Consider the following 13,816-nt stretch of genomic DNA (forward strand, 5'->3'; position numbering starts at 1 on the left):
AGGGTCCAAAGTGTCAGGCAGGAACAATGAGACGTGATAAATTACCCTCCAAAAAAACATGTACTACTAATTTTCAATTATACCTATAATGCATCACAGATCGGAGGGAAAATTGGACGTGGGTGAGAGCAAACATTAATAGATTTTAAGCTCTCTTTCTTTCTTTCTCTCTCTCTCTCTCTCTCTCTCTCTCTCTCACTCTCTCTCTCTCTCTCTCTTTCTCTCCTTCTCTCTCTCTACCACTCTCTCTCTCTCTCTGTATTCCTCTCACCTCCCAGATTTGGTTATGGAACAGAAGAGAGCTTCCTAAGAGCCAATAATCCTCCCATTAATGTGTGTGTTTATGGATGAATAGGATAGTGCTTTGGGCTGCTCAACTACCTGGCTGTTTGGTATATCACATGGCAGCATGGACTGTGAAGATACTGGGGACAAAAAGATGTCTCATGACTCATTTGTAAAGTCTAAAGAAAAATGTATCGAACTGATTTGCAAATGACCAAAATACACAATTATTATAATGAGTTTATCCTCTCATTCCTTATTGTAAGCTTCACGTCATCGAGAGGCTGTCTTGGTTTGGATGGTGTATGGTTTCGGCAAAAAGCCAGCCATATCTGCAGCCAACCGCTGAAGAGCTTTTTTTTTACTTGTGATACATTTGAAGGATGTTTTACAAAATACTGAGACTAAACACAAGTGTTTAAGTGGCAAAGAGACGCTATGAGCTATGAAGGTCTCTGTGTGCATGCATTTCACAAAATATAAGCGAGTTTAAAAGCCTAATAGAAGTTGGCTTAACTCTTTAGACAGCATTGCTGTCTATCTGATTACTGAGGGCAGTAATTTTCTTTCTTAAATAAGGAAGAAATTGGATAGGATGAATAAAATTTGGCTGTCACATTGCTGTGATGGTAGCATAGGAGATTACGTATTTTATAATCATTTATCATTTCCACCAGTGTTCAGGCTTAGCATAATGGAATTGGTAAACTGGTTTAAATCTGAAAGTGAGGACAGACTATCTGCTGGAGCCTAAATGGTTATATGGTAATGGTTTTGTACCTCAGCAGTAAAATATTTTCACTAGTACAGGCTGGCCTACATTATATTGATTTTATTTATATTTCTCTCTTCACAGCTGGGTCAGACATGCATGCATTAAAATTACTTATCTAACGTGTTTGCAGGGTGATAATTACATTGTTTTTAACAACTGTAGGCTAAGTAATACATTTCATGCATTTCATATTTAGATGTAAAAAAATATTTACTTGACTTAATTAACATTTGCACATAAATATTCACATGCATATACATATTTACCTATGTCCTTTCAACGCTGTAAAATAAGGACAAGGAAATGTTGCGGTGATGTGGATGGTTGTATACGACACACACATTGCATCGTTGAGGCGGACTGGCAATGTTGCTTCAAACATCCACCACTAGATGTCACAAAAGGCTTCTAAAATTTTGACCAGACCTCAACATTCAAACATACTCTCTTTGAGTTGGCGCTTTGATTTTATATACTCCAACCTGACTTCCACTTGCCATTATTGTACTTATTTGGGTTGTGATTGGTTGTTAATCACTACAGAGACAACACTGGCATCCTCACTTGCAATATGTGTAACCCCCCCACCCCCCTTCCAGGTCTCACACCCCCCCATAATTAAATATATTAAAGATGCCCCACAATTTCAGCTGGAGGACAGTGAGGAGGGGTGCGGTTGTGGATTGTAAAATTATTACTTTCTGTTTGTCGATTTTGCTTATGGAATTCATCTTATAGGCGAAGTCTATTTAGATTGTTAGGCTGATGTCTTATTAAAATGGGTGTGTAGCAACTTTGTACACTTCTAGAACTACCCACTCCCCAGCATGCTTTGCATGTCCAATATGGAGGAACTGACAGTGGAGGTCCGTGGCTCCAACGGGGCTTATTACAAGGTAAATACTGTTTCCTAAATCAAACATGATTTAAAATAAGCACAAGACATACGCACTTTCTTAGTGCCTTGCTGGCTAACACCATTAAAGTTGATCTCTTCCAATAAAAATAGTACATTAGCTAGAACTGACTGATTAGCTCGCTAGCTAGCTAGCTAACAGACTACAGTACTCATTTACTAGACATTCCATGTCTCTTGGTGTTTACAGATCTTGCTCGCTAGCATTCTTATTGTTAAGTAGAAATGCCTATAATTTTTTTTAAATCCAGTTAGCTATTTGTTTGCTGTTAAAGTGTACATAGTGTACTGTATATATGGATCTGGATTAGCTGGATAACGTCACATTTTGATTGGTTTCGTTTCTTGTGAAAGGAGATGCAATATGAAGCAGGGCTGGTCAGCTAGCTTATCTAACGTTAGGTGCGGTTTTACATTGGCTTCTTTAAACAAAACTGGACTAGCTGTCGTTGGTGGTCAGGTCTCGTCTAAGCAACAGTGTCCACATTGTTTTAGTTTGTCATTTAGTTAACCAGCTTGCTTGTGAACTTGGATAATGCATGTTACTGTAGCTTCCTCCTTGTCTTGTCTCAAGTTTGATTGACCTGGATGAATCGTGCCTGTCTCTATGGGGTTCTGTGAATTTGATAAATTACGATCATTTGATGTTTTCTTGGACAATATTGCATATATTATTCGATAATCGAGACCCCAGCTAACAATTCTCTAACTGCGGTTGGGAATCTTAGTGTAGCAACTGTAGCTGGCTATTATTTGATCCTCAGCGTCACGTTAAAGTTATGGAATTTCATTCTCAGTACTGCTGTCAGCTGCTTCCTGTCAATCCACAGCTGTCACTAGGCGCTGTAGCTAGCTAAGATACCGCAGACACCTGAGCTATTTCTAGACCCACTGGCTAAATGGATACCAACTAACAGCCCAGGCCTCTGAAATAGTTGGCCTAAAAATATGATCTTTCTTAAGTTTATCTTGGCACTTGAACTGCTGTCTTTAAGGGAAGTTTACATTCGTATTGTATAAACGAATGTCAGTCACACATTTGTTTATACTATAAATGTTGGCACAGTTCGATTAGGCTAAGTGGGACACATTTACTAATAGTTTAGGACTGGGGTATTCTACTCTACAAAGGATACTTAACTAATCAAGAGCATTGCAAGCCTTGCTTGAGAATAACTTAGCCAATATCTTTGTTCCTTGTAGGGGTTTGTCAAAGATATCCACGATGATTCACTCACCATCACCTTTGAGAACAAGTGAGTTTTCACTCAGAGTTGCACTTGTGTGCTCTTCAATCATGCTTGTACCCTTTCAATTTATGTCGATACATTTTAAATTGTTTTAACCCTTGTGCTGCCTTCGGGTCACATGACCCAAAGGTTCATAACGAACCACCGTTGTGTTTACCCAATTTTACCCAATACAAAAACAAATAACAATTATTTTCTTTTAACCATTGCAATGTGGGGGGTCTGAGACAGCCCGACAGTTAAAAGAAAATGCTTCACTTTGTTTTTGTAGGAGGTAAATTTGTCGCAATACGACGGTGGGTCACAATGACTGATGGGTCAGAATGACCCGAAGATAACACAAGGGTTAATTGTGTGGTTTTCTTTTCTGTTTACGACTGTGTTTACAACATCCACACAACCAGCCTGTATGATGACTAGTCTGAAAGGTTCTGTAGTTGATATTATAACTTGTCTGTTCTTAAGTTGGCAGCCAGAGAGAAAAGTCCCCTTCAGTGATGTCAGGATGCCCCCTCCAGCTGACGGTAAGAAGGACATCGGCGAGGGAGAGGAGGTGGAGGTAAGTCACTGCACAGCTGCCCCTTCTTATAACCCCTCCCCCCCTGCAGCATCAGCTTTTGTCAACCTCCAGACTTGGGCAGCTGTCTACAAGCTTGATCCCTATCCTAGTCTTCCACCCTGGTTGTAGTGGGTCAGCAGAGCAGAGTGACAAGATTCTTGAACACTGAATGAGTGGTGGGTTTCGCTCGGTGGTTAGAGTATCTGACTGCAGACGACAAGGTGGCAGGTCCAAATACACCTTAGACTTCCCATCGCTTTGGAGTTTCCGATAAATAAATGCCTCATATTTATGACTTACTTGAAGTGAAAGGCTGGATCATGTTTTTGTTGTCCTGGTCATCATCATCACGGTCACGTTACTACATCCTGACAGATCTTCTCACGGGCCAATGAGCAAGAGCCGTGTGGTTGGTGGCTGGCTAAAGTCCGCATGATGAAAGGCGACGTGAGTAGGAAGCTTGGATCCTCTGCACGGTTGCTCCATCTCAAAACAAGTCCCCGTGGGCACCATCCATGACCCCGCCTCCTTAAAGCTTGTGCTTCCTGTTTCCTGTCGTGTTTCAGTTCTACGTGATCGAGTACGCCGCCTGTGACGCCACCTACAATGAGATTGTGACGTTCGAACGCCTCCGGCCCGTGAACGTCAACAAGCCCATCTCCAAGAGCTCCTTCCACAGGTGCACCGTGGCGGTCCCGGACGACCTCAAAGAAGCGTGAGTCTCGCGTGGCTTTCAGCAAGGTCTCGCGCCGTCATCAGACTCACGTAGAATCCAGAGAGGGCTCCACACCAAATAGATATAGAGGGATCTGTACTGGCTTGATAGGCTATGTCTTTACGCTTGAGAGATAAAAAAAAGCGAGCGTTTTGCAAGCGCTTTGTGAGGTCGGCGTTGACAGAAACAGGACATGATGTCGGCGGAATCCATAGTCACGATCCCTCTTTTCTGTTTGACTTCTAAGGTGTCAGAATGAACAGGCCCACAAAGACTTCAAGAAGGCTGTGGAAGCCACGCGCATCGTCTACTGCCCGAAGACGGGCAACCTGGTCATCCTGGTAAGTCCACTCCAGCCTCCCACATGGCTGTCGTCATGACACCGAGCCACACGTCGCTACAGCAAACTCCATTCAATGCACGCGGTCTCCCGAAACGTTACGAGCGTGTCTAAACCCGGACGACGGCGTTGACCTCCCTCTGTCTCCTTGTGGTTTTTCCCGTCCCGTCCTCGCCGACGGCCCCCCGTCTCCAGTCCATGAACGACACGACGGTGAAGCGCGTGTCCCTGCTCAGCGACATGCACCTGAGGAGCATCCGCACCAAGCTGCTGCTCGTGTCCCGCAACGAGGAGGCCACCAAGCACCTGGAGGTGAGGCCTCGGCCGAGCTCCGCACACAGGGCCCAGAGCCACTCACACAGGGCCCAGAGCCACTCACACAGGGCCCAGAGCCACTCACACAGGGCCCAGAGCCACTCACACAGGGCCCAGAGCCACTCACACAGGGCCCAGAGCCACTCACACAGGGCCCCAGAGCCACTCACACAGGGCCAGAGCCACGTACACAGGGCCCCAGAGCCACTCACACAGGCCCCAGAGCCACTCACACAGGGCCAGAGCCACGTACACAGGGCCCCAGAGCCACTCACACAGGCCCCAGAGCCACGTACACAGGGCCAAAGCCAGGCTGAGTAAACCCAGCAGTCGAAGACGACCGCTTAGTGACTAATGGATTCGATGTTTGGAAAATGTGTCTGGATATAGTCTGCCTCCGTGTTTGAACTTCTGGAACTGTTCTACTGATCTCGGTTAAGTGCGTTTGACGTTTTTAACGGTGTTCCAAATAACATCCTGGCTAACTCACTCACACCTTTTCAACCTGGTAAAAAAAAAAAAGAATAATTGAATTAGTCGTTCCTCATCTATTTCCCAAGAGTACCAAGCAGCTGGCGTCGGCCTCCCAGGAAGAGTTCACCGTCAGGGTGGACCTGATGGGCCTGGCCATCGGTAGCCATGGCAACAACATCCAACAGGCCCGGAAGGTTCCTGGCGTCACCGCCATCGAACTGGACGAGGAGACAGGCACCTTCAGGATCTACGGAGAGGTGGGCACACACACACATCCCTCCTTCCGTCAGCTCCTGAATTCTGGTTGTAGTTAAGGGAGTTAGGTGGCTGAGCGGTTAGGGAGTCGGGCTAGTAATCTGAAGGTTACCGGTTCGATTCCCGGCTGTGCTGAATGACGTTGTGTCCTTGGGCAAGGCACTTCACCCTACCTGCCTCGGGGAGAATGTCTCTGTACTTACTGTAAGTTGCTCTGGATAAGAGCGTCTGCTAAATGACGAAATGTAAATGTAAATGTAATGTAAGGGCCCAGAAGTTCGTAATGTGTCACCAAACTCAGCGTTATGTTTGTCTGATACAGTGTCAGGGTCATCTGGACAGTGAAAATTGAAAAAAGGGAAGTAAGATATATAAATACGTTGTTACTCAAGTCTGCTCTCGTTTGTTTGTGTGTTCCTGCAGAATGTAGAAGCGGTTCAGAAGGCCAGGAACTACCTGGAGTTTCTGGAAGATTCTGTCCAGATTCCAAGGAACTTGGTTGGTATGTACAAAGTTAAATGCAGGCATTCGCAGATGATGATGATGATTGATTAGGATAAAGCTGATCATTCAGTGTGTCTAGGCTGTTGACGTGGGTGTGTGTGTGTGTGTGTCCCAGGCAAGGTGATCGGTAAGAACGGGAAGGTGATCCAGGAGATCGTGGACAAGTCTGGAGTCGTGAGGGTCCGCATAGAAGGAGACAACGACATCAAGCAACCTCGCGAAGAAGTAAGGCCCAACTCTTCTGCCAGCCTCGCCTCACCCCCTCACAACTTCACCCCCTCACAACTTCACCCCCTCACAACTTCACCCCCTCACAACTTCACCCCCTCACAACTTCACCCCCTCACAACTTCACCCCCTCACAACTTCACCCCCTCACAACTTCACCCCCTCACAACTTCACCCCCTCACAACTTCACCCCCTCACAACTTCACCCCCTCACAACTTCACCCCCTCACAACTTCACCCCCTCACAACTTCACACCCTCCCACCCTGACCCTGACCACAGTCCTGAAGCTCTGTCCCAGGATGCTAACATTGTTTATTCGTCGTGTGCCGACGCAGGGAACGGTCCCCTTCACCTTTGTGGGCACGAAGGAGAGCATCGGCAACGTGCAGGTCCTCCTGGAGTACCACGTCTCCTACCTCAACGTAAGGCTGCGCTGCTCCTCCTGGTGTGTGTGTGTGTGGAACAAGATAACAATATAGGTTTTACAGGGAATTATGCACACGCATAATTCCCTGTGAGCCTGTGGTTTGTTGGATTGTTTCATGACCATTTATGATGTGTGTCAAGCGTGTGTGTGTCGAGCATGTGTGTGTGTGTGTGTGTGTACTGACCCGTCGGCGGCGTGTGTTCCGAGCAGGAGGTGGAGCAGCTGCGTCTGGAGCGCCTGATGATCGACGAGCAGCTCCGTCAGATCGGGGCTCCCGGCCACAGGCCCGCCCCCGGACGCCCCGCCCCGGACCGCGACCACCGCGACGACGGCCCCAAAGACGCCCCCTCCTCCTCCTCCTCCGCCCTGCACACCAGCCGCTCCTACACCGGCCGGGGCCGGGGGCGCAGGGGGCCCAACCACCCCTCGGGATACGGTGAGACCCTCTGGATGAGCCTGGTGTGATCCTGCCCTGGCCCGTGAGTGCCTGCTCCACAACTGGCACCCCAGTGGACAGGTAACTTGACGCAGCTTTCACTTTGTGACCGTCAGGCACCAACTCGGAGCAGTCAAAGACGGAGTCCGAGACGGACTCGGAGCGGAAGGACGAGCTGAGCGACTGGTCCCTGGCCGGGGAGGACCAGGAGAGAGGCCAGAGGGCCCAGAGAGACAGCCGGAGGAGGCCCGGGCCTGGGAGGGGCCGGGGAGGGCCTGGGGGCCGCGGGCGAGGGGCCGGGAGAGGGGCCCCCAACGCCAGTAACCATGGTACTGAACACACACACACAGCCACAGCTCACTGGTACTGAGACGTCACACACTCGCACGTCGGATATTTCCTTCGCTGCTCTGTCAGCAACCCCCTGCGTGCTGCTCTCCCCCCCTGATCCAGCAGTGAGGGACCCGGATGGGAACCCGTACAGCGTGCTGGACAACACCGAGACTGACCAGACGGCCGACACGGACGCCAGCGACTCCCAGCTCAACACCAACCGCCGTCGCCGCTCCCGCCGCAGGCGCACAGACGAGGACGCCGCCCTCATCGACGGCATGAGCGAATCGGACAACGCCTCCCTCAGCGAGAATGGCCTCGGTAAGCCCCGCCCACCCGGCGGCACTTACCTGACAGGTTTTTTCAAGGGGAACACAGCTATCGAGGAAATTTCGAAATAAACGAATGTTAAAACCCCAGCAAGGAAGGGACATCGAGGAACCATCATCATCTGCTTTTTGTGCTCCAGGAAGTTGTGTCTAGTTTAGCTAGAAAGCTATTCAAAACTAGGTTAAAATGTAGTTTTGCAGCTATGACTAGTCACCTCAGATTGGTGGAAGTAAACAGGGGCCCGCACTGTACAAGAGAGAAAGTTCTGGAATGGAACGTAGCCGCGATGTCACGGCAATCGTTCCCTCAGATTCCCAGCCCTACAGCAGGAGTGCACAAGGCATAGCCTCTGCCCCCACCACCTCTGAACCCCCTGACCCCCCTCCCCCCCATCTTCCTAGACGAGTCCGAGGTCAAACCCCAACGGCTTAACCGCAGCCGGCGCCGCAACGTCCGCCCTCCGGAGGAGCGGCAGCCAGGTAACGGCCGGCGGCCGGCAGTAGGCTAGCGGGCCTGGCGTGTGTTTCCCTTCACCTACTGAAGCATGACAGAGGGCTGTGAACCCGCAGTCCTGACCCTTACCACTGCTCCTGTTTCACTGGACCAGTCCCAACACACTCCAGTGGCATTTTCATCTAATATGAACTAACCTGGCTCCCCGCAGTAGTCTGGTCAAGGTGTTGGTTTAACTCACCAGCATGCTAGTATAACAACTAAAAATACAGGTTTGGGGGGGGGGGGGGGGGCAATATTTTGTCTGCTGTGTCCTGACCTGCACAGTGTGGGTTTGTTGACAATGCCATGGCCTAAATACCCACTCAGTGGTCAACACGTGTGTGTGTGTCTGTGTGTAGTTACAGTAGCAGACTACATATCCCGGGCTGAGTCTCAGAGTAGACAGAGGAACGTCAAGGATCTGAAGAAGAATAAGAAAGAACTGGTAAGTTTGACACGACAGCTACGAGAACCCAGTGCATTTCTGGAACGAGCCCTCCGTGTTTTATTGATGGAGGCAGCTGGTGGAGGTCCTGAAAGCAGGAGGTTTTCCCAGTTCGGGTTTTCTCGGGCTAACCCTGCACACCTCCTTTTCCTGTGTGCTTCAGGGCCAGGTGGAGTTAATCGCCGAGCAAGGCCCATCCCCAGCAACCACCAATGGCGCCGGCAACGCCCACAGCCACACCAGTGGCGATCCGTCCGGCAGGGCACCCAAGTCTTCCACAGAGAGGCCCACCAAAGCCTCCAAACAGGAGGATGTCAACCCACAACCGGTCCTGAATGGTGTCTCCTAATCCCCCTCCCTCACCACACTCCAGTCCCCCCTCAGCTCTCCCAACTCATCAATTGTACTAAGTTTATACAATAGTTCTTTGTACAAGCTTGCCAAAGATAGACACATATGGACTTCCAGATTCTCTACTGCACTTTTCAGATCCCTGGTCTTGGGACTACCTGGAAGGGGGGTTGAGTAAATAGAAACAGGAAACTGACGCTGGGATTAGATCGAACACGTGTCTGTAGTGATGATGTAGTGGCTGTTGTGTTCCGGTACAATCACAAAGTGGCTTTGGGCCGAACCACTTGGTGATAGGTTCTCTTCCTGGGGGAGTTCACCTCTATTTTCAGATTCAGTAAATTGTTGGTACAGCGTTAACTACCACTGTGTTGGATCAAATCCCAGACAAGTATGTTTCACGTACAATATCAATGTTGTGCCTTGAGAGTAAATTCAACGTGAAGTTGCTTGACTGTAGAGAGAGTTAAGTAACTTGTGTGGCAACGACAGGAAGAAACCAGTTATCCTAACATCTGTTCAGGACTTAGCTGCTTTTTTGTTACGTTTTAATATGCAACCACATCTTCATATGAGAAAACGTGTAGGAAATGCAGTCTGAAATAGAGTATGAGAAACAAACAAAAGGTTTTGCACTGAATTGTACTTTCTTTACCATAAGAATGTTAGTCTGTAAACTGGTCTGTTGATGTTTTTGTCCACTTATATGCTGAACTCAACTCTCAGAGAACTCATTTGGTTTTATTTATTTTTCAAAAACTGTACAGTATTTAAAAAAAAGAAAAAAATCGAATTCTTGACACTAAAACTGGCCTAGATGTATTTTCACACAGGTGGCAATTTGGACTACTGAGAAAACAATCTCCAGATTTTGTTTGGTCAGCTGCGTTTGTCTGTTTTTTTAATGATCATTCTGGTTGTTTGATGTGCAATATGTTTTGTATGCAGGTAGTTCTTAAATAAAACCTGATCTTTCATCTGGATCTAAAACAGCCTTGTCGATTTTGTAACTTAAGTATGAGATTATTCTGAAGAAGAAAAAACGTATGTCTATAACCAACACGGTACGGTGCAAGGCACCTGTTGTCCACCAGATTTTTTTTTTAAGCACCGGGTTTTGAAAAAGTTTTGAAAAATATTTTAGGGGACTGTAGCACAACATAGTACCCCCTTTGTACCAGATGCTCGCCCTATATCGTAGCTCCAGGGGAAAACCAAGCAGTTGAGTCGTATATACATAATTTATTTGGGCACATTCAATTACAAAAGATCCCCGCCCCATCCAGTGCAACAATCTGAAAGGTTTATTTCTTTAACTGTCCATCCATTAGATCCTTTGCCTCATTTATCTTGGCTGCTAGGTAGGGTGATCCACCTAGAAAGAAGCAGAGTACCTCTTCAGTTGAAAGTCAGGATGTTTGTGAGATGTTGTTGCAGTGAAGTATGCTTTTTTTGTTCACTGTGTCTAGAAGCTGAAATGTGGTTACTTCACATTGTCTAGAAAATATAGGCCGTTCCTTGACTGACCACCAAAAATACTGTTGGAACTAAGCATTTCTGATCTTTGATCTTCTATGCACCATTTGTACGTCACTTTAGATAAAAACATCTGCTGAATGAGTTAAATGTATAGACACACCAATAGAGACATGTCAGTAGTTTAGCTCCAGACACAAACCTCTGTCTGGATGGTTTAGGATCATCATCTTTCTGTGAGCTTCCCTGATCTTGATCTTGTTGGCAGTGGGACTAAGAGAGGCAGTGGATTTAAGAAACAAAATAACTCACATTCACACAACACACAGGTGTATCGTAGTACCTGACTCCTAACACGAGAGAGGCCTCTCTCTTGGTCATCTTTGGCTCAAATCCACCTCTGTAGTATCCACCTCCAAACGCCTTCAATGAGAAAATACTGAGGTCATAATACGACTTTAAATTAGTAATTCATGCTTTGAATGTATGATAGTTTTGAGGACCGTAAAGCATAAAGGTTGTTTGGGATGACAGGTAAAAGACAATAGCAATGGCTTTGGATGCATTGTGGTATGAAACTTCTGTTCTTTAAGATGTTCTTACAGTTTTGGGGAAACTCTGTAGGGCTTGCTTCATTTGTGGTTCCATGTGCTTCATGGCCTGCATGGCATAGCGACCTACAGGAGACAGCACATTTACTGACATATACACGCAGCATTTGCCTCACCATGGCTACCTTGCTTTGACCACTATGCCAGGTTCAACCTGACCTCAAACATGATCTTAAGTCACACTCCACTAGTTGACTACTATATTGCCCAGGCTTAATATGCAATGAATGGGGAACATGTCCACTAGGTCAAGGTAGAGAATTCAGCAAGACACATCTATCCCATTCCCCTATTTTTCGAGGTCTGAAAGCAACTGACAGCTTTGGGCCTGAAGATTAGTGTCTGAGAATGATTGTTGCTCTCGGAGATTTCCTAGTAGCTAGACAATTGCTGACCTGCAAAGCCAGCCGCTGCCAAAGTCAGCCCCACAGCCACCGCGGTAGTGGCCTGTTGATATCAAACAAACAGCCATTAGTGAGTCAAACAATTAGTTAGTTTACTGGCTATGAATCAATCATGAGCTATGATTGATTCATAGCCAGTAAACTAACAAAAGCTATATTAAAGTTAATGGGTACAGTACCAGTTAACTAAAGAGAGTAGGTTTGGCTTGTTAGCTAATGCAGCTATTAGTACATACAAGTGAAGTAGCTAGGTAGCCTACTGCACACTCCACTTTAATTTGAGCTAACACGGTAGCTATCTACATGCGCATGCATCTGAGCTGACATGAATAATGTTAGCTTGAACCATTCATAGAAGCTAACTGGCTACTAATATCCTCGATATAAGCCGAATCATTCCCTTTGTGGCTCTGGATACAACATCTAGTCTAGCTAGCAAACCAAACTGACACAGACACCTAGCTTGCTAGCTACAGAGGTAAACATTCACAGTTTCGTCTCATTCACTTTCTATTACAGAAGCTTTCAACGTACCATGTTCCTTATGTTATGATCCGCCTCTGTCAGAAGCTGGAAACATAACTTTCAGTACACCTTTTTCGCAGATCAAAGTCACAAATGACCTCTCATGTTTTGAACCGACAAAAACTCGTGTCACACTATGGTCTGTCGCAAAGTAAAGCGAAATGTCGTAATGCTCGGAACGTTCACTGTACCTTGAAATTCTCTTTTTAATAATGTGCACTGACTGATTGCTATGTTTCCAGCTTCTGGCAGAAGACGTAGAAACGTAGAAAGTTCGAGCTAATTTAAAGTTAATGAGACTAAACTACATGTTTACCTGAACATGTATTTGCTGTCACGGAGGTATGGGTCATTCATTCCTGAATTAGAGGATATTATTTAAAAAATGATGAACTATATATGAACTAGATTTTATTTTTTTATAACTCGCATCCCCCAAACCTGGACCAACCCTCCTTTTGGTTTGAAATTAGTTAGTTGTCCCGAGAATGATTCCAGGATGGAGCGTAACATCCGGTCTCAACTCACACCACTTCCCTATGACCTCAGCACTGGTCCATGTGATGTGTGCATGTGGCTGCATTTGTGGGGCAAATCACATTGTTATTACTGATGGCCTGTTAAAGCTGACATGCTGTGTTTTGTAACACATACAATCCAGTACTTTCTGGGTGGTACACACACAGCTAATGTCTTTGCTAATCAGCTATCAGCAAGATTATAGCCATGGGGTGAATCGTCATTGCTATGAGGGCATCCTTTCTATTGCCTTGTCCACAGAGTTACTTTCCACAAAAGAAACACATTGGTTTTAATTGTGTCCTTCAGAACCTCAAATAGTTTGGACGTATCTGGTCTTCCATGGCCTTTGATGAAAAAAAAATCCATCTGGGGCCCCTTTGCCATGGTTTGCTTGAAAGAAATTCCAAGTGCCAGCCTTGAAACCCCAATCATCAAGCTTTGTTCTGAAGAGAAAAGGTTTCCTCATAGCTTGTACTGAGTACAAGGTCCATCGATTACCTAACCGACTATTTTGGCCTGATAGTTGTTTTGAACATAGCCTAGGACTGGAGAAAAATGCTCCCATGTTACAGCAGGCCTTTTTCTTTTGAAGGTAAAGCTGAGCTGGATCGGAGGCTTCGCAAATGTATTCATATAGTGCATGGTATAATGTATGTTGATCACCTCTTTATTTGCAGTGCCAAGATTGACAAGTAAGTTGACTGTAGTGTCGAAAATGTCTGGCACTGCCTGTCATTTGGTTTATGATGAGCTCTAGCATGTACTGTTAGGCCCAGGGTGCGAATAACGGGGGGTTTGGGGGGGGGTCTGACCCCCCTGAAAAAAAAACAGGTCGGGGGGGT

At 46.6% G+C, this 13,816-nt stretch overlaps 2 protein-coding genes across 8 annotated transcripts; one reads left to right on the top strand and one right to left on the bottom strand.

Annotated features, from left to right (window-relative positions):
* The first annotated feature begins 1,768 nt into the window (after window positions 1-1,768).
* fxr1 (FMR1 autosomal homolog 1) lies at window positions 1,769-10,419 on the top strand. 7 transcript variants are annotated; one of them, XM_062450386.1, is made up of 17 exons: window positions 1,769-1,956; window positions 3,180-3,232; window positions 3,692-3,785; window positions 4,161-4,232; window positions 4,352-4,500; window positions 4,748-4,841; window positions 5,036-5,152; window positions 5,716-5,886; window positions 6,308-6,386; window positions 6,504-6,624; window positions 6,960-7,041; window positions 7,257-7,482; window positions 7,599-7,811; window positions 7,936-8,136; window positions 8,547-8,624; window positions 9,006-9,085; window positions 9,249-10,419. In XM_062450386.1, exons 1-17 carry the CDS (start codon window positions 1,888-1,890, stop codon window positions 9,432-9,434), a joined length of 2,085 nt encoding a protein of 694 aa, XP_062306370.1. In that variant the 5' UTR covers window positions 1,769-1,887; the 3' UTR covers window positions 9,435-10,419. The 7 variants fall into 7 exon arrangements, with proteins under 7 accessions (XP_062306370.1, XP_062306367.1, XP_062306369.1 ...); XM_062450383.1 differs by having other exon boundaries at window positions 1,771-1,956; window positions 6,504-6,613; window positions 6,949-7,041; window positions 9,000-9,085; XM_062450385.1 differs by having other exon boundaries at window positions 1,772-1,956; window positions 6,504-6,613; window positions 6,955-7,041; window positions 9,000-9,085.
* A 244-nt stretch (window positions 10,420-10,663) lies between these two features.
* dnajc19 (DnaJ (Hsp40) homolog, subfamily C, member 19) lies at window positions 10,664-12,615 on the bottom strand. Its single transcript, XM_062450390.1, has 6 exons — window positions 12,462-12,615; window positions 11,919-11,970; window positions 11,516-11,589; window positions 11,256-11,335; window positions 11,115-11,185; window positions 10,664-10,811 (listed from the first exon to the last, which is right to left on the bottom strand). The coding sequence occupies exons 1-6, from the start codon at window positions 12,462-12,464 to the stop codon at window positions 10,741-10,743; spliced, it is 351 nt and encodes a 116-aa protein (XP_062306374.1). The 5' UTR covers window positions 12,465-12,615; the 3' UTR covers window positions 10,664-10,740.
* Window positions 12,616-13,816: the final 1,201 nt, after the last annotated feature.

The sequence above is a fragment of the Osmerus eperlanus genome, chromosome 24 (assembly GCF_963692335.1).
Source record: "Osmerus eperlanus chromosome 24, fOsmEpe2.1, whole genome shotgun sequence".
NCBI lineage: Eukaryota > Metazoa > Chordata > Actinopteri > Osmeriformes > Osmeridae > Osmerus > Osmerus eperlanus.

What these genes read in the sequence shown, in the direction of transcription:
- fxr1 (XM_062450383.1), top strand. Translation starts at nt 1,888, where the DNA reads ATGCTTTGCATGTCCAATATGGAGGAACTGACAGTGGAGGTCCGTGGC. An exon ending in CCCCAACGCCAGTAACCATG is followed by an intron (nt 7,812 to 7,935) that starts GTACTGAACACA and finishes CCCCTGATCCAG; the next exon opens with CAGTGAGGGACCCGGATGGG. An exon ending in CCTCAGCGAGAATGGCCTCG is followed by an intron (nt 8,137 to 8,546) that starts GTAAGCCCCGCC and finishes CCATCTTCCTAG; the next exon opens with ACGAGTCCGAGGTCAAACCC.
- dnajc19 (XM_062450390.1), bottom strand. An exon ending in GGCAGCGGCTGGCTTTGCAG is followed by an intron (nt 11,590 to 11,918) that starts GTCAGCAATTGT and finishes TGTCTCCTGTAG; the next exon opens with GTCGCTATGCCATGCAGGCC. An exon ending in CCTAAACCATCCAGACAGAG is followed by an intron (nt 10,812 to 11,114) that starts GTTTGTGTCTGG and finishes GCTTCTTTCTAG; the next exon opens with GTGGATCACCCTACCTAGCA.